The sequence below is a fragment of the Dendrobates tinctorius genome, unplaced genomic scaffold, assembly GCF_039654945.1.
Source record: "Dendrobates tinctorius isolate UK_male_01 unplaced genomic scaffold, ASM3965494v1 ptg000115l, whole genome shotgun sequence".
Lineage (NCBI taxonomy): Eukaryota > Metazoa > Chordata > Amphibia > Anura > Dendrobatidae > Dendrobates > Dendrobates tinctorius.
Genome location: NW_027361783.1, coordinates 3,151,448 through 3,170,628, shown reverse-complemented (window position 1 = coordinate 3,170,628; position 19,181 = coordinate 3,151,448). Strand labels below are relative to the sequence as shown.

General features: G+C 44.6%; 1 protein-coding gene across 1 annotated transcript in view; it reads left to right on the top strand.

Annotated features, from left to right (window-relative positions):
* Window positions 1-19,181, top strand: part of JARID2 (jumonji and AT-rich interaction domain containing 2) — a 192,560-nt gene that overhangs the window by 128,293 nt on the left and 45,086 nt on the right. The window contains exon 6 of the mRNA XM_073589950.1: window positions 8,238-8,467. Coding sequence (XP_073446051.1) covers window positions 8,238-8,467 — 230 coding nt within the window. The remainder of the gene's footprint in view (window positions 1-8,237; window positions 8,468-19,181) is intronic.

The following is a 19,181-nucleotide window of genomic DNA, read 5'->3' as shown; positions in this document are numbered from 1 at the left end:
CTCCTCTTTTGGTGCCATTTTTCTGATATATTCCTGGATACTCCTTGTTTCATCCATGATGGTGGCTTGGATGCTAATCAAGCCTTGACCACCCTCCTTTCTGTTGGTATACAATCTTTGCGTGTTAGGGTACCGTTAGACCTAGCGACTCACCAGCGATCGCGACCAGCGATATGACGCCGTCAGGATCGCTGGTGAATCGCTGGGTGGTCGCTAGTGAGCTGCCACACAGGCAGATCTCACCAGCGACATCGCAGGGGACGGGGATCGCTACTTACCTGTCAGACGCGGCGATCCTGCGTCCTCCCGCCCGGCTTCACGCGTCGCTCGTCGTCACAGCTGGAAGCGCCGCAGGAAGTGGCCGACGAGGAATGGTCCAGCAGCTTCTCGCGCTATCAGCGATAACCAGTGGGGGAGCCGATCGGAGGTAAGTATCACATGCAGCGATATCGCTAGCAATATCGATGTAACGTCACAAAATCGGTGACTTTACAGTGATATTGCTAGCGATATCGCAGTGTGTAACGGGGGTTTTAGACTTAGAGTGGAGACCTCCATGCACTGTGAGGAGCTTTCTTGTCATGGACAAGGCAGAAGAACCTGGATCTGATGAAATACGCACACATGCACGCACACACTGCACACCGTGTATGTGAGTATATAATATGTATTTAGTGATATATGAAATTGGATAATTGGCATGTACACTTTTAATATCTTTAATTTTTTTTTTCAAAAATGACATCTACTTACTGCTTGTCCTGTATTACACTCATTTCTTTGTAACTACTGCTGGATGGCTAGAAAAGGCTGTCTGTTTTCTTATACTCGTTCCTCTGTCATCTTCTATTGAATACTCAGTACTGCTGGTCATAGAGTTATGTAATTGTAAATGTAAAGCATCATGATGTGCACAATATAAAACATTCATGGGATACAAAACCCAAAAAACGGCAAATATTTATACACAATGTCACTGAATTAGGCAGACGGCCAATAGCCCTGTGCTCCAAAATGGCAGAGAACAGGCATTGATTTTGAGTGCCGGCCTGTGCCAGGCAGCTTACTGCCAGCTGTGCTTCATTCTCGGCAGACATGTCTGGGGTAGTTTTATGTTCATCTTGTCTTTTATCCTCCCGAGTCCCAGATCTAATTATGTGACGTAATGAAGGCTTTATGACAGTGATGGAGATGTATTTGTACAGCTGTATGTGCATCACTTGCGATCTCAATCTCCAGTTTTTTTTTCTCTTGGCACAGGCTCCATGTATAAAATCTCATTAGTGTCTTGAAATGACTCCGCTCTTTGGCTGCATGCTGTTCAGCTGATCTCCTGCCTGTCTAAATTGTGCTGAAGTCTTCATTCCTTGTTTTGCTATGACCTCACTTGAGCTCTCCCCGTGTCACATTCCCACTTAACTTAATAGTTGGTGTGGGAGTAGAGCTGCTCTATGGAAGGTCTTATTAGTATGTACATTGTTATTTTGGGTGGTGTCATGTGAAAAGCCATGATCTCTCTTGTTTTGTAAAAATATTAGATTATAAAACCTTTAATCTGTCAGACATTTGCAATATGCTAGCTTTCTTTTCCCTGACATCTGCTGCAAGTAAAGAGGCCCCCTCATTCTTATTACATTGTTTGCCAAAATTGGTGGGCATTAAATAGAGATGGTGCAGATAGAATCACAAGACCCTCTTCAGTGGCCAGAGAAATCATGTAGACTGCCAAACTGCCTCTCACCTGACGGCATCCTCGGCTTCTTTTGATTAGCTGTCCTGAATTCACGTCATCATTGCTATGTGATGTCGTGCCAGGCTGGCTAATGGCAACAAGAGCTGTGGATGCTGGCAGGAAGTCAGCTGATCACCCAGGGCTGCAACACGCTGGCCACAGATTATTGACAAGGCCTGTGGACGTCACATTTTCTCTAGTGTTGACATTTTAATTTATTGTATTTGATCAGTTTTAAATATGCTTTAACTTTTGTAAAGTTTTTAAGACTACGGTGTCCCTTGTTATCCAGCTAATAGGCAGGTTTACTCTGTCTGCCTTCTATTGGACCCAGGCTTGGACTGGCCCACAGGAGAACAGGAAAATCCTCCAGTGGGCCACCACCCACTTATATGAGCAGTACTTGGCACAATATACGTGAATCACTATGTATAAAGGCGGCATCGTCTTCATTTAACAATCTACCCAGTTCATTGTTATATACATTCGTGGCTGAGGATAATGTCACCTTTACCTGTAGCTGAAAAGTGGGGCTCTGGAGTTGGTTATCGATGGGCCTTTGGAACCCCAGTCCGACACGGATTTTGAGTCCCCCCAGATACAAAGCAAACACAAAAAGGCTATATGACTGGATAACTCAATCTTAAGTTGTGCAACTACCTTTTAGGAATTTATTCATGGTCTTCCTACATGGACCAACTGTTAATGGTGCTTAATTTTACTGCATCCTGTCAGAAAATTACCTATTGTTTAAATAATTTTTTCTTGTGTTAAGTGTAGGTTTTTTATATTGTAATACATTTTTTTTCTCTCATTTCATGATCTGTATTTAAAAAAAATAAAATAAAATAGAATTAGGAATATTGTAACTTTAATTTAGGACACTGGTGCTACTTTAGGCTTATGCTTCCTATCCTTTCAGGGAAAACTGTGATAAGTCTCATTTTCATCACAGGCAGGATTGCAATGGCAGATGTCACCTCTATACACAGCCTTATAACACAGGATCCACTATCCACATTATGTGATGTCACATCTACTAAACACAAGCCCTTGATTCAGCAGCAGGTTTGGCCACTTCTCTAAAAGCAGAAGTTTTGTGAGTTTGGTGCAGTCAGGCGTGGGCCAACACAATGACAAGGAGGAAGGACATCCGTAATGATCTGAGAGCAGCGATTCTCAGTCTACATAGTAACATAGTTATTAAGGTTGAAGGGAGACTTTAAGTCCATCTAGTTCAACCCATATCCTATCCTAAGCTGCCCTAACATGTTGATCCAGAGGAAGGCAAATAAAACCCATGTGGCAAACAATAAGCTTCACATTGGGGAAAAAAAATTCCTTCCCGACTCCACATACGGCAATCAGACTAGCTCCCTGGATCAATGCAATATTAAGGAAACTAGTGTATATACCCTGTAATATTATACTTTTCAAGAAAGGCATCCAGTCCCTTCTTAAATTTTAGTAGGGAATCACTCATTACAACATCATATGGCAGAGAGTTCCATAGTCTCACTGCTCTTACAGTAAAGAATCTACGTCTGTGAGTATGCTTAAACCATCTTTCCTCCAGACGTAGAGGATGCCCCCTTGTCCCCGTCACAGGTCTAAGAGTAAAAAGATCATTAGAAAGGTCTTTGTATTGTCCCCGCATATATTTATACATTGTAATAAGATCACCCCTAAGCCTTCGATTCTCCAAACTAAATAACCCCAAGTGTATTAACCTGTCTTGGTATTGCAGACCCCCCAGTTCCCTAATAACCTTGGTCGCTCTTCTCTGCACCCGCTCCAGTTCAGCTATGTCTTTCTTATACACCGGAGACCAGAACTGTACACAGTATTCTAAGTGTGGTCGCACTAGTGACTTATATAGAGGTAAAATTATGTTCTCCTCATGAGCATTTATGCCTCTTTTAATGCATCCCATTATTTTATTTGCCTTTGCAGCAGCTGCCTGACACTGGGCACTAAATGTGAGTTTGTCGTCCACCCATACACCCAGGTCTTTTTCAGTGACAGTTTTGCCCAGTGTTTTACAATTAAGCACATAATTATACATCTTGTTCGTTCTACCCAAGTGCATGACCTTACATTTATCCCCATTAAAGCTCATTTGCCATTTATCAGCCCAAGCTTCTAGTTTACATAAATCCTCCTGTAATATAAAATTGTCCTCCTCTGTATTGATTACCCTGCAGAGTTTAGTGTCATCTGAAAATATTGAAATTCTACTCTCTATGCCCCCTACAAGGTCATTAATAAATATCTTAAAAAGAAGCGGGCCCAAAACTGACCCCTGTGGTACCCCACTGCTAACCGTGACCCAGTCCGAGTGTGCTCCATTAATAACCACCCTTTGTTTCCTATCCCTGAGCCAGCTCTTAACCCACCTACACATATTTTCCCCTATCCCCATTGTTCTCATTTTATGTATCAACATTTTGTGTGGCACCGTATCAAAAGCTTTAGAAAAGTCCATGTACACCACGTCCACTGCATTCCCTTGGTCCAGTCCAGAGCTTACCTCTTCATAAAAGCTTATCACATTAGTCTGACAGGAACGGTCCCTTGTAAACCCATGTTGATATTGGGTCATGAGGTTATTCTTCTCCAGATACTCCAGTATAGTATCTCTTAGAAAACCCTCCAGGATTTTACCCACAGTTGAGGTTAAACTTACTGGCCTGTAATTTCCAAGTTCAGTTTTTGTCCTCTTTTTGAATATTGGCACCACATTTGCTATACGCCAGTCCTGTGGTACAGACCCTGTTATTATGGAATCTTGAAAGATTAAAAATAATGGTCTATCTATGACTGTGCTTAATTCCTGCAGTACTCGGGGGTGTATCCCATCCGGGCCCGGGGATTTATCAATTTTAGTGATTTTTAGACGCCGCCGTACCTCCTGCTGGGTTAAGCAGGTGACATAGGAAGGGTTATAACTCCATTTCCAAGCAATTGAGAGTTACCGTAGTTATTCTAGAGTGAGAAACATTCAAGGTAGTTGATTTTTTTTTTTTTCTTCTTCAATTTTTGCAATCTTTGCTCAGCTTGACTTTGGGGTGAACATTGTCAAGAGCTATAGCTCTGACTCTAAAGGCCTCATTTGGCATGTTAAAAGTTCAAGTTCATTGCTAAAATTTGCAAAAGTTGCATTTGAACAAACCACCAGACTTCTGGAATAATGTCCTTTTAGACTAGGGCTGCATTGCTATTTTGGCCACGAGGTGTTGTGTGATCAAAGTTTGCTCTATGCCGCTACTACATCATCGTGAAATAAAAATTAATGGGGATTGCATTTTAACACCTACAGAATTGTGAAAATCCAGTCTTAAAAAATCAGCAGGATTTGGACATGCTTCTATAGCGTTGAGAGAACTTCATTCTCACAATGGTTGTCACAACCAAAGTGGCCGTGTAGCTCAGACTTAGTCAAGGCCAAAGAGTAGATGTTTGTACATAACACTCTGCTTCACAATTGGGCAAAAAACAAATTCGGCATATCCTCACAAACACCTTACACCAACTATCAATCATGGTGGTGGAGGGTTGATAATTTAGGCTTTCTTTGCACTCACAAAAACTGGGCACCTTGCAGTCATTGAGTCAACCATGAACTCTAGTGTACCAAAGTGTTCTAGAGTCAAATGTGAGGCCATCTTTCCAAAAGCTAAAGCTTGGCTGAAACTGGGTCATATAATGATCCCAAGCATATCAGCAAATCTACATCAGAATGGCTGAAAAAGAAGTCAGATCTGAAAAGTGCAGACCTGAACCCAATAGAAATAAATTAATCCCTAATAAACCTCAACAAACTTATGCAATGCCATAAGATTACTGCAGAATGCTGAAAGACTATTACTTAATTTTTGACACTTTTTCAGCAATTTGGCCTAACTTGTGGTAAATTACACCTTGCCATTATTTGTGGTGGTGTTCACCTGAGGTTGTCTTTACTTAATTTTATGAATTTCTATTAACCAGATGCTTCTTTTTTCTTGATTCTTAAAACCCTAGAGTTCAAAGAGGGTGTATTTTAGTGCTTCTCATGACTGTGTATACACTGCTTATTTGTGGGCATAGTTTGATTTTTAATACCATCTTTAAACCTATTTTTTATCATGTGTATAGTAACCTAATGGCAGTGTGAATTAATTTTCTGCTATTGTTAATAGTATACTTATAGTAGTTATTGTGGTACTTTAGATCTCAATATAACAAGAGCTTTTCATCACAAGTCTTTGAAGCTGGCTTTTGTGCTCGCCCTTTAGCCAGTAGCTTCCTGTTTATTAATGTTCCCCCATGCCTCACCTCCACATCAAACCACTGGCGCTTTCACTTACAACCCCGGTCTCACTAACATAAGCATATAAGACTCTTGGCCACAAAACCAAAGAAACAACATTTTGTCTAAAACTACAATCAAGAAATGGACACCTCCTTCTCCCCCACCCTCCCCACCACCTCACTCTCCTGTGCCTATCTGACTCCTGCAGGAGCTTCTCCCTTTGCACCCTCTGTAATATTACAATCTTTCCGTTCTATTTTAATATAATTGCAGACAGTGGCTATCCCTGCTCTTCAGTTATTTACCAAAATGGAAGTAATGAACCCTGGGTTATAAGCAGGATTTCTACACAACGGTCTGGGGTCTCCTTGTGGAGATTGTCAAGTCTGGCATGTCAGAATGAGGAGTCTTATAAGCCATGCATGCTCCTCTGGGAAATTTGGATATGAAAATTGTCTCTTCAGAGAACAAGAGAACTAGAAATCTAGCGCTACCAGTTGGAAGCAGCGATCCTAAAAGTCAATTAAAGAGTCAATATTAACTTTTGGGATTGTTGCTTCAAATAAGTTGCTCAAGAGTTTGAGTCCTGTTTCTCTCTAAAGAAACAATTTGCATACATAACTGTCTCAAAGACATGCAGAAAATCCAGCAGGCTGACAAGCTGGGGCACACTTCAGTTCACTTTTATCATATATTTCAAATTGGTATTCCTTTTAAGAGGTTGTAGCCACATCTAGATCTGGCCTTCAGTAACCGTCAAATATGTGGCATCTTGAGAAATGCTCATAAAACCTACATCACCTCTCTAAAGCTGTCATTACACATTAGACAACGATTGGCTGAACTATTTTTTGTCTGAAAACCTGTCTCTCCCACATATATGAGAATGTTATCGGCATTCCTGTGTTCTCTATTAAAGGTATTAAAGGGCTACTGCTAAAATCATCTGGCAGCGACTTGCCTCCCTGACTAACAAAATACACAATTGAATTCCAACTGCCTGATCCTTATGTTCCCCAATAGATTACAAGTGGGAAATCCCCATAAACATTAAAAGGTTGGCTGATCTCGCCAAATTGAGTTTGGCCGACACTTATTTAAATATAATATAGCACTTTCAGGCTTGGACTGTCCCACAGGAGAATCCCCCGGTGGGCCCCTGTGCATGAGTGGGCCACCACCCTTTTATATGAGCAGTACTTGGCACTATATCTGCAAATCACTATGTACAGACAAAGGAAGCTTACCAATCTACTAAGTTCATTGTTATATACATTTGTGATTGAGAATAAAGTCACATCTGCATGTAGCTGAGAAGTGGGGCTGGTTACTGGTGGTGGGCTCTTGGCACCCCAGTCAACCCTGAGCACTATGATGTGATTATACATGGATACTGTTTTCAACATTCCTTTTATCCCCCTAAGTAGACTTTCTGAAGAAGGTGCCATGTTCTCGCCCTCTGCTGTTTTTTCTTTGTGTTGCGAATATTTGAGTAGAATTTTCCTTTTAAGTATGGAAATGTCTTTAGGGCCTGATGCAGAACTGTGCCAGAGGCACACTGTGTGGCCGTGTTTCCTAATATCACAGAATCATAGAATGTTAGAGTTGGGATGGACCTCCAGGGTCATCGTGTCCAACCCCCTGCTCACTGCATGATTCACTAAACCATCCTCACAGCCCCAATACATCATGTTTTCAGGATTTCCTTAGTACTGCACAGGTGTGTGAACCTGTGGCAACTTCTGATACCTTGATAGTAATTCCATCATCTTTGCAATACTAAGGAAATCCTGAAAACGTCACGTTCTGAAGGGCCATGACGTCTGGAGTTTGGGAAACGCTCAGAGGAGGCAATGTGGAGGTACAGTAGCTCCTCATAGAAGTCAATGGTCTCCATATTACAACGCCACACGGCTGTATATCGCAGTAATACTGTAATATTCTTGAGCTCATTTAGGCTTCAAAAAATTTATTAAACATTTTTAACCTTATCTTCTTCATACATGTTCGATTCTGCAATCAGATGTATAAGGTCACCTTAGGACTTTTCTATACTACCTACAAATGCATATTGTGTATTCCGTTAGCTGGGATCTGATGCGAAGCCTGTGGAAAACAATATAGCTACGTTTTAGTAACTGCTCTACAGTTCAAGAAAAATCCCAGTTTTCTATGTTTTAACCCTTTTTCCTATTTTTTCTTACTTTGCAGTTTTTAACGGGTCTTGCAAATCATCGAAGTACAAAGAAACTTCTCATAGACACAAAAGCAAAGAGGCCACACCAGGGAAAGAAAAGAACCGCTATCACAAAGCCGAGAGACGGAGAGAGTCTGCCGCTGCTAATCACCAACCTGCTTCTAACACGGGCTCACATGCCAAAGGGCTCGCTGCTAACAACCACCACAGTCATCTAAGATCGGCTCAGGATTTAAGGAAACAGGTAAACCTTATGCTTGCATGCTTAAAGGAAAAACATGCCTATGTAGAAGACAAGGTACAAAGCTGCAGACTTGGAGGCACCTCCAACCATCGTAATATATGTGGAAAATCTCGAGAGTATTTGTTACCCGTGATATTCTAAGCCTGGCTCCCAGATTCTTCTGAGTACTGCAAGATAGGGAAATTCTGCACTCCAAAGCAACGAGCTAAAGATAGCTGATAGCAAAGTGCTGGGACAAATCAAGTCCTCGTGAAACTAGAAGATCGGTAAATGTCAACATGTTTGAGCAAACCCCAAATCTGATACATTAGCCCAATCATAGCATGCTAGCCTGCACCTGCCAGGATATTTCCCTGCTTTCATCACAATTATTAGTTCCTTGTTGTCTTTCCACTCTCAGGTCTTATTCACACTTCCGTTTTTGGTGTGTAATGTGCAGTTTTGTGCAGTACTTTTATCAGTAATTGTATTCAAAAAACAGCAGTGGCCGTCATGACCTGTTGCTGAGTGTCCCAGGACCTTGGTCGTCTTCCCCCACCCCTAGCTCGCCCTGTTCCCAAGATTACTTCTGATCGCGAAAATGATGGGACTACGTACCTTACCTTAGCTCCTGATTCCGCTCTCAGTCTGTACCCTTCCCCCACCTAGGGAACAGCAGAGTAGCTGTGTATCATAATACACCAACCAGACTAACAAGGTAATATGAACAGGGGTAATGAAAAATACCAAGCATACACACACACACACACACACACACACACACACACGAGATATACACTGGGGAGTGGAGGATGGGGTTAAACCAGACTAGGAGAAGAAAGGAAATTATCACACACTCAAAACCTAGTAACAGTCAGAGATAAACCCACCAAACGCTTTCTCCAATAACCACTAACCACAACCTCGAGCCATGCAGCATAAGCAACTCTGACAATGAGTGCTAGCCAGGGCCCAGATTATATAGGAGATGGGTGTGGACACGGCACAGTTGAGAGCCTTAGCTCCAGGGGCTCTCAACAGAGCAGATTAAAGCCCCCGTTACACACTGCGATATCGCTAGTCACCGATTTTGTGACGTTGCAGCGATATTGCTAGCGACATCGCTGTGTCTGATACTTACCGCCGACCGGCTCCCCCGCTGGTTATCGCTGATCGCGCGAGAAGCTGCTGGACCATTCCTCGTCGTCCACTTCCTGCGGCGCTTCCTGCTGTGACGATGAGCGACGCGTGGAGCCGGGCGGGAGGACGCAGAATCGCCGCGTCTGACAGGTAAGTAGCGACCCCCGTCCCCTGCGATGTCGCTGGTGAGATCTGCCTGAGTGGCAGCTCACTAGCGACCACCTAGCGATTCACCAGCGATCCTGACCGCGTCATATCGCTAGTCGGGATCGCTGGTGAGTCGCTAGGTGTAACGGTACCCTAACCCCTGCACTGCCAAAATAAATTTACACTGTTTTAATAAGAAGGTGAAGTGCTTCTAATCAGTGCAGTGGTAGGAGAAATTAGATGCTGCACTCTTCTGACTCCTGTCACGGTAAAACCCTTGACAGTGGTGGCTCTAAAATGCAGAAGCATGAATCTGCTAGGTAACAGTATGTTAAAGATTTTGGATATGGATTTTTAATAATCTTTATTTTTATATAGCACTAACATATTCTGCAGGGCTTTACAATTTGCACACATTATCATCACTGTCCCTGATGGGGCTCACAATCTAAATTCCCTATTAGTATGTCTTTAGAATGTGGGAGGAAACCGGAGTACCCGGAGGAAACCCACGCAAACACGGGGAGAACATACAAACTCCTTGCAGATGTTGTCCTTGGTGGGATTCGAACCCACTGAGCCACCGTGCCGCCCAGCAGAACTGCTTCAAAATTCACACCAGAGTAATTGAATTGCTGTGGATTTTTCACCTGGATTTTCAGGCAGTGTACAGTAGCAGCAACCCTAGATTACAGTTTAACAAATTTCTTCTGCATGCTACAGATATTGGCGTCACAGAAGTTGGCCTGCCTGCAGATATTAAATTCTCAACATGTTGATTTCTAAATCCTTATTGGTTGCGGACTTGCTGCTGATATTCCCTATCGATCAGGGAAGTAAAAACATGCCACAAATTATTGTGGATTTTGCTGTGTCTGCTACCCAAAAGAAAATAATAATCTTTTTTAAAGCTTTGTAGAATTTTTATCAACTCCTTGGCGTCACTCTCTTGCCTGGTTTCCCCATCTGTCTCTGTGCTACCCAACCTCTTTTGTATTGTGGGTTTTTAAACAAGCCATAACCCTAACAGGCTAATTAAGGTCTGAAACCTTGGTCAAAGTTATCTGAGCACACAAATCTCTAAAGGTCTCGTTTCACATAGCGACGCACCAGCGATCCCGACAACGATACGACCTGGTAGGGATTGCTGGTGCATCGCTATATGGTCGCTAGTAAGCTGCCAAACAGGCAGATCTCTTCAACGATGCACCAGCGATCTCGACAACGATGCGACCTGGTAATGATCGCTGGTGCGTTGTCACACAGAAGCTATTCTGAACGATTCCAGCCTGCGTCCCGAGTTCTGCATCGCCAACGAGGTCGCTCGTCGATGTCAAACACAGCGATGCCTGCTGGCCAGCGGGACGCCGACGATGAAAAAGTGGCCCAGGACATTCGAGCACGATCAGCGATATCCAGCAAGGGGGCCGGTCGCCGCTATGTGTCACATGTAGCGAGATCGCTGTTGCGTCACAAAATCCTTGACGCATCAGCGATCTCGCTAGCAATCTCGCTGTGTGAGATAGGGCCTTAAGGATGACAATGACAATATATATTTTTATTGCCTAAAATATAATGGAAATGTGTCGTCTTTAACGTTCGTCCTTTTAGAGATCATTTCATAATCAACTTGCTTAGCTGTTCACAATAAAGGTAATTTTGACCAGTAATTTTGGGTGCCCAAACTTTTACAATCCACTGTATGATGCAGTTGAAAAGTCTGACTGAAAATCAACAGTAATTTTGAAGCAACTCTCTGACATTTTAAGTTTCAGCGCTGGAATGGCGCTTTAAATGTTAACCTCCATTCTTACACTCCCTTTCCAGTGACTTCACCTTTTACCGCGGTACAATCGTGTGCCCGTAACTTCTGACTGGTCAGAAGTTGCGTCACAAGAGCGCAATGTAAGTCTGAGCGCCAGAACACGGCTCTCATAAAAATGTATTGAAAAGTGACTTCAGGCGCGCTGCATGAAAAACTAAAGCTGCCGGCAGGTCACCTTTTCCTGGAGACAGGCAGGTGCGGCACTGGAAAAGGATGAAGGGGAATAACATTTAAAGCACCATTCCAGCAGTGCAATAAAAATATGCTGGAGTGGTGCTTTAAACTGTTGAAAACACCCTTATAGAGGGTTGTCCACCTTTTTGGGATTTTTTTTTTTTTTTTTACTTTTTACTTAAATGTGTATTTGGAAGTAAAAATAATTATTGTGATTGGGATTCATTAAAAATTTTGCGCCGCTTGCCTTCTACACCGTTTTGTGTTTGTTGCATCTATTGCTGGCTGTAGAATGAGAACCAGAACCACGGGCAGCATGAATCGGAGCCTGGCCTGATTACAGCATTTCAGAAAAAGACTAGTTCGAAAAAGCCGCCCAGAGACTAACGAGACCTGACATATATCATGTAAAAGCCAAAATGTGCGACATTTTTAATGAAACTGAACTGCAAAAATCTATTTTAGCCCCATTTCTGTTGAGAAAATGTGTGAGACATCTGCAACTTTTTAACTTCTGTTGTGATTTATGGATTTGCCTGTAATTTTACGGTAAGTTTCCAAAAGCAATTCACAGACCTTAATGGAACGTGACACGTGTGGCAGAACTATGGTTCACCGCAGGTTTCTGCTGCAGATTTTTTGAAAAAAGAAAAATCCAGCTTGCTTGGATTCGTGTAAACTCTGCCGTATTTTTTTAAAGCAATCCCTGAACGCTCTGTGTTGGGGTCATGAGTGAAATGAGAAGGCACCCATATTATTGGAGCATTTCCATCCCTCCGTTTCTGGGTGCTGCTCTATGAAATGTACTTGGTGTCATTTACTCTCCTTCCTGTTAATTTGCCTTTAATTGTACTGAGACCGGATATGTGCCCCCAGAGCCTAGCGATCACGGATTTGCCCTCCTTCATCTCTGCAGAGGTCTGGTAAATGCTGAGCATTATCACGACAAGCAGCGCTGCAGCTGCTTCTAAAAGCTTTAACCCTTTCTCCGTTGGAGCCTTTCGTGTTTTCCTTTGCAGAAAGTGAAAACAGACAGACCTAAAATGCCTGCATGGGGAGGCTTTGTACGCCATCTCATTAAATATTTTCATAGCTTGCGTCCCGGTTAAACCTCCTTGTGAAAGTTATTTTTGTGTGATTATTAACTCACTGCCCTTCAGATGTTTGGCGTGGTTTTTCACATTCTTACGCACAGATTTTTTTTTTTTATGTTCTGTTTGAAATGTGATTTCTGTCCCCAGAGAGAAAAATGTAGAAAGAAATTTGGGTAAAATTTACCCGCCCATATGTAACCCCTTCACGATGGGGCCAGTTTTCAATTATGTTTTATTTTCGTCCCCTTCTTCCAAGAGCCATAACTTGTATATTTTAACATCCACTTAGACATGTGTGGGAATAATTTTTGCTGGGTTTCAAAGGAGCTTTCTAATGACGGGTGGAGTGGTCTTCAGCAGAGCTGATGGGCACACAGAATGGCTGTCCCCCATGCTGGGGAGCTGTTAATGATGTTTGACAACAGGATGTACATAACCAACAGTCGTGGGTGCCGCTCTGCGCGTGGCTGTTAGAAGCAGGTCTAGGGTGTGATTGAGTTCACCCCGTGAGCCCTGTCCACACACCCGCTACTAACGTGTCTCTGTATAACCCTGTCCACACCACTGATTGGCAGCTTTCTCTGTACACTGCATAGGCAGAAAGCTGCCAATCAGTGGTGGGGGCGCCGTTGGACTACATGGCAGCAGGCTTACTAGTCCTCTAAGGATTCTATCCTGTTGTAAAAACAGGGATTTTATTGAAGCTGCAGCAAGCAGCCCAACAAGTGACACAACACTGGAATCTGGGTCCTTTCTTTACATCATGCTACTCTCCGATTAGGTGGTAAAAACTTTTAGACAGATTCCCTTTTAAAATCTGGAAGGCAAGGTTCATACTAGCGGTTGGGACTCATGCAAAACCTGTTCTATGAAGGTACAAACCATGCCAGGTGGACTCTGTTCGCTATAATTTGGCATGTTTAGGTTCCGTTTGGGCGGAGGTGAGGAGGATGCATCATTTTAATAGAACCGGAAATGCTACAAAGATTACAGAATTTGCCACGGAGTCTTCCACACAAGTGTGAACCTTGCCTAATGGGCCACGTTTCCATATTGTCATAGTTCGCTTGTTCAGCATTGGTAGGGCATATGTCCGCTCGGGATTGACGTGCCGTGTATGTTTATGAGCCTGGTTACCGTCTCCACTCATATGTTGATGTAGCACACTGCGGTTCTTTTCTGCTGCCATTTAATCCTGTATGAACACGCCATAAGGCTTCATTTGTTAATACTAATGCAGACAAAGCAGAATTGTTAAATGATTGGTTTTTTGGGACGCTCTTGGACTTTGATGTGTCATCAAAAAAATGCACTTAGTTGAAATTATTTTTTTTTTTATGTAATACATTTTTCGGTGATGATTTTACTGGCCGTTAAGCCTAATAGTTGGCTGCCACTGCCTGTTCTGAAGTGATCACTTTTCAGTAGTTATTATCACCACAGGCAGGATTCCAGTGAAAGTGCTGTATAGACCACGCGACATCCGCCATTCACAATAAGTTATAGCTCGCCACTTGCCCCCTTCTACACAGATCACAGCTCATGCCTAGAACGCTCTTGGAGGTCAAAAAACACCCCTGTGTAATGATTCTAAATGTTAATAGCAGTCCAGTCAAGGTGGCTGCCAAAATAACAATGTGTAGAAAATAGAGTAAAACGTTCAAGAAGAGAGGAAAAACAATATTTGTTTCCAATTATTAAAAAAAACAATACAGATGATGATTTTCTTTTTAAAATGAAAACTAGTTCTAGTCACTGTGCCAAGTAGCCTCTGCTATTCGTACAGATGGCTGATGTGAAAATAAATTAATGATGTCTGATTATTCAAAAGTAGCAGGCACAAAATATCAGGAAGGAATGCAATTAATCGGTATTGAAAAATAACCACATACAAAGGAGCATGCGTTGATTGCACTGACAGACGTATTGGGACACCTACGGAAGCTTTTCTGACATCCCATGGGGAATCCATAAGCTTTAATATGGAGTTGGTCTTCCCTCTCCTAGGAAGTCTTTCTACAAGATTTTGGAGAGTATCTGTGGGCATTTTTAGCCATTCATCCAGAAGAGAATGTGTGAGGTCAGACACTGATGTTGGATGAGAGGGCCGGCCTCATAATCTCAAAGGTATTCATTGGGGTTGAGTTCAGGACTAAAGATGAGCGAACCCAAACTGTAAAGTTTGGGGTTCGTTCAGTGTTGAACTCCGAACACTATCTTCTCCTGGAAATCTGTTTTAATGTTTGGCGTTCCGGAGAAAGAGCAAGAGAATTTTCCATTCATGTCCATACATTTCAATGGGGTTCCGATAAAGTTCTGGTACCCGAACCAAACTTTATGTTCAAAGTTTGATTTGGTGCCAGAACCCAAAATTCCACGCATCCACTCCTCTTTATTCAGGACTCTTTGTGGCCAGGAAAGTTCTTTCACACTAGACTCCCCCATCCATGCCTTTTTGGACCTTGCTTTGTGCAAAGAGTCAGCCATGCTGCAACAGAAAAGGGCCTGCTCCAAAATTGGCAGCATACACTTGTCCACAATATCTTGTTTGCTGACACATTTAAGGTTTTTATTCATTATCCCCCATTTTAAGTGTATGGGATATCATTCTATTTTGGTAATAACAGTTAAATATTTCCATTCACTGAAAAACCAAACCATAGCATTCTCCCTCCTCCACCAACGTTACAGTTGGCACAATGCAGTCAGGCAGGTAGTGTTCTCCTGGCATTCACCAAACCCTGACTTGTCCATCAGACTGTCAGATGGAGAAGCTTTATATATCAATCAGCAGAACACGTTTACACTGCTACAAAGTCCAGTGATGGTTTGTTTTATACCACTTTATTCAATACTTGACACTGTGCTTGGTGATGTAAGGTTTGCATGAAACTGCTCGATTTTGGTGCTGGTGTTAACGCCATGAGAAATTTAGAAATCAAATCTTCAGTCATTGAGCAGTAGAAAATTGGTGACTATTATGCACAGTGCATCTCAGCACTCGTGTAACAACCTTGCTGGCGTCACTGCATGGCCTCCCATCCCCCGCACACCAACTTACTTTCTGCTTCAAGCCATGCTGTGAAATCTGTCTGTTGCCAGCCCTGAGCTCCATGTGCTATGCCTCTTGTTCTCCTGCTTGCTCTCCATGTTTCCTGACTCTGTGTATAGGGGGGCGGCGCCTGAACTCTCTGGTTCTTATGCAGTCAGGGTGCACCTGGGTAATCTGTCCCTGACCAATCACCTGGAGCCCTTGACTATTTAGTTTCGCCACTCCCACTGAAACATTGCCTGTGCAATGTCTAAAGTCAGTTAGCTCCTTGCTGCTGAACTAGCCAGGCCCTGTTCTGTGTATCTCCTTCTCTGTAGGAATACTCTGTCTCGCTTTGTACCTTGTCCGCCTGCCAGGAGGCAGAATATCCTGGTCCTTGTGTCTTTGTCCCTGTGTCTCTGTCTGAACTCAGTCTTACCTCTGTCTGTCAGTCTCCTTGTTTGTGGTTTCCTTCTCTGCCGTGTCTTTCCTTGTGTCCTCCCTGTCTGTGCATCTGCACCCTCGCAGCTTTATCTGTGTTCCGCACTCCTGCGGCTCTGCCTGTTCCGCACTCCTGCGGCTCTGCCTGTTCCGCACTCCTGCGGCTCTGCCTGCTCCGCACTCCTGCGGCTCTGCCTGCTCCGCACTCCTGCCTTTATCCATACCTGCATCTCCTGTGTGAACAGGTCCAAACCTGTTCTCTCATATACCACACCTTCCTGCCTATATCCATACCTGCATCTCCTGTGTGAACAGGTCCAAACCTGTTCTCTCATATACCACTCCTTCCTGCCTTTATCCATACCTGCATCTCCTGTGTGAACAGGTCCAAACCTGTTCTCTCATATACCACTCCTTCCTGCCTTTATTCATACCTGCATCTCCTGTGTGAACAGGTCCAAACCTGTTCTCTCATATACCACTCCTTCCTGCCTTTATCCATACCTGCATCTCCTGTGTGAACAGGTCCAAACCTGTTCTCTCATATACCACTCCTTCCTGCCTTTATCCATACCTGCATCTCCTGTGTGAACAGGTCCAAACCTGTTCTCTCATATACCACACCTTCCTGCCTATATCCATACCTGCATCTCCTGTGTGAACAGGTCCCTACCTGTTCCTTCTCATGCTGTGCCCGCCTGTCCTGTGTCTCAAGCCGTGCCCGCCTGTCCTGTGTCTCAAGCCGTGCCCGCCTGTCCTGTGTCTCAAGCCGTGCCCGCCTGTCCTGTGTCTCAAGCCGTGCCCGCCTGTCCTGTGTCTCAAGCCGTGCCCGCCTGTCCTGTGTCTCAAGCCGTGCCCGCCTGTCCTGTGTCTCAAGCCGTGCCCGCCTGTCCTGTGTCTCCAAGCCGTGCCCGCCTGTCCAGTGTCTCCAAGCCACGCCTGCTTGCCCTGTATCTGTCGTACCTTCTTGCCCTGTGTATCAGCCTGCTTGTCACTCGCACCTATCCAGGTGTCCTGTTCCCGAGTGGGATCAGCAGCCACAGCCAGACACCACTCTGGAGTGGCACCCGGCAGCTACCTGCCGCACAAGCCTGACCTCACCATCAGAGGCTCCAGTGAAGACCAAGGAAGCTGCCGTAGTTACGCCCCTTCCAGGGTAGTCTGGTTTGTGGCACAGTGGGGCCACAACCCCCCCCGGCTCGCGCCATTCAGCCAAGGCGCGAGCGTGACAGTTTGCACAGGCCATGGGCCCCGCTGAGTCCCATGTCCTTTCGCCCTCGGAGCAAGATGAACTTTTTTGCCAGTATGGGCAACCAAATAAATTTACCCGGTCTGAAGCCCAATCCTTCATTGCTCCACCCACCATTGTGGTCTCCAATAGACTGTTTGCTCAACTAGAGGCTGGCATACCTAAAGTTGAACCTCCCTCAGACCCGCCAAGATATGATGGGGACCCCAAGCAGTGTCGTGCCTTTATGGAGCAGTGCCTACGCTATTTTCAATGGCATGCTCCCTACTTCGCCAGCGATCGGGTAAAGGTAGGATTACTAATGTCCTACCTAACAGGAGATGCGTTGCAGTGGCTTAACCCCCTTTGGGAAGCAGGGGATCCCATCACATCGAGCTTACCGGCCTTCCTGGTGGCCTTCTGCAAAGCCTTTGACAAGCCTAGTGCAGTGTCTCCTGAAGAGTCTTCCCTTTCCAGATCTGAGAGGCGCGCCAGATGGGCGAAACCAGTGAAGAAACCGCCTCGTCAGACTGCGACCACCGTCCGAAACCCTCTAGTTCCTCCACCTGTTAAAACAGCTACTCGAGTTGAACCCAAGAAGACTGTTAAGAGTGGGCTGGCAAAGCAGCAGCCTGAAACCAGTCGTAAGATGGGTATACAGTATTCCTGTGGTTGTGTGGAACACTCGGACGGCTTCTGTCCGAAGGAGCGCAAGCTCCAAAACCTTGGGTCAGTGGGAGAGGCTGCCCTTGGTAAGAGTCCCTCCTCCTCACTAAGAACGGTGGCTGTTCGTGTGCCTTGTGGGAGCTTCGGCCCTGCAGATGTGTTAAAGCTGCAAGCCAGACGGAGTCTGTGTAGGGTTCCTGTTCCACAGCTCCAGAATCCGGTGACGGTGTTTGGTGATGGTCGTGCCCTACTTATGAACAGTCGAGTGTCGAAGGGACAACTACAGCTCCAAATCGGAGCATTATATTTGGAGAAGTTCATTTTACACTTGATGACCAGTTTGCCCATCGGTCTTTCTGAGCCAGATACTCTACTGCCTGTTCCGGTCCGAAGACCCAGCGTGGTGCCACACTTGGAGCTACCTAGTCACCAAAGGTATCTAGTTCCAGTGTTGCAAGGTCAGGCTACAGCGTTACCTTCCCCATCTGTTCTGCTGGCTATTGGGTCATGGTGTGCTGATGTCACTGAAGAAAAGGAAGCAGTGGCGCTCTCTCCACACACCTCCTGTGACCAGTTCCCTGAAGCATCCCTGTCGCTTGAAAATTTTTCTTTAGGCCATGGGCAGAAGATGGATCCTGTATGTATGCCTCCAGCTTCCATTTGGCAAGTGGGTGAAGAGGTTGGAACAGTGACCCACGTATCTCCATTTCTCACCAACCTGGAAGGGGAGGACCAATTTTTTCAGGGTAACAGGCTGAAGTGGCTCCCTGTATGTATGCCTCCAGCTTCCATTTGGCTACTTGGTGAAGATACCTGGGCAGAGATGCTTCCTCCTGATCCTAAGGAGGAGGTCCAATTTTCTTGGGATTTCGGGCTGAAGTTGGACTCTGTGAAGGTCTCTTCTGTTTCCAGCTGGCCGGCTGATGTAGAGGTCAAGTCTGAAGCTTCCAGGTCCCTGCGCTCTGCCAATCAGGAGGAAGAAGTCTTTG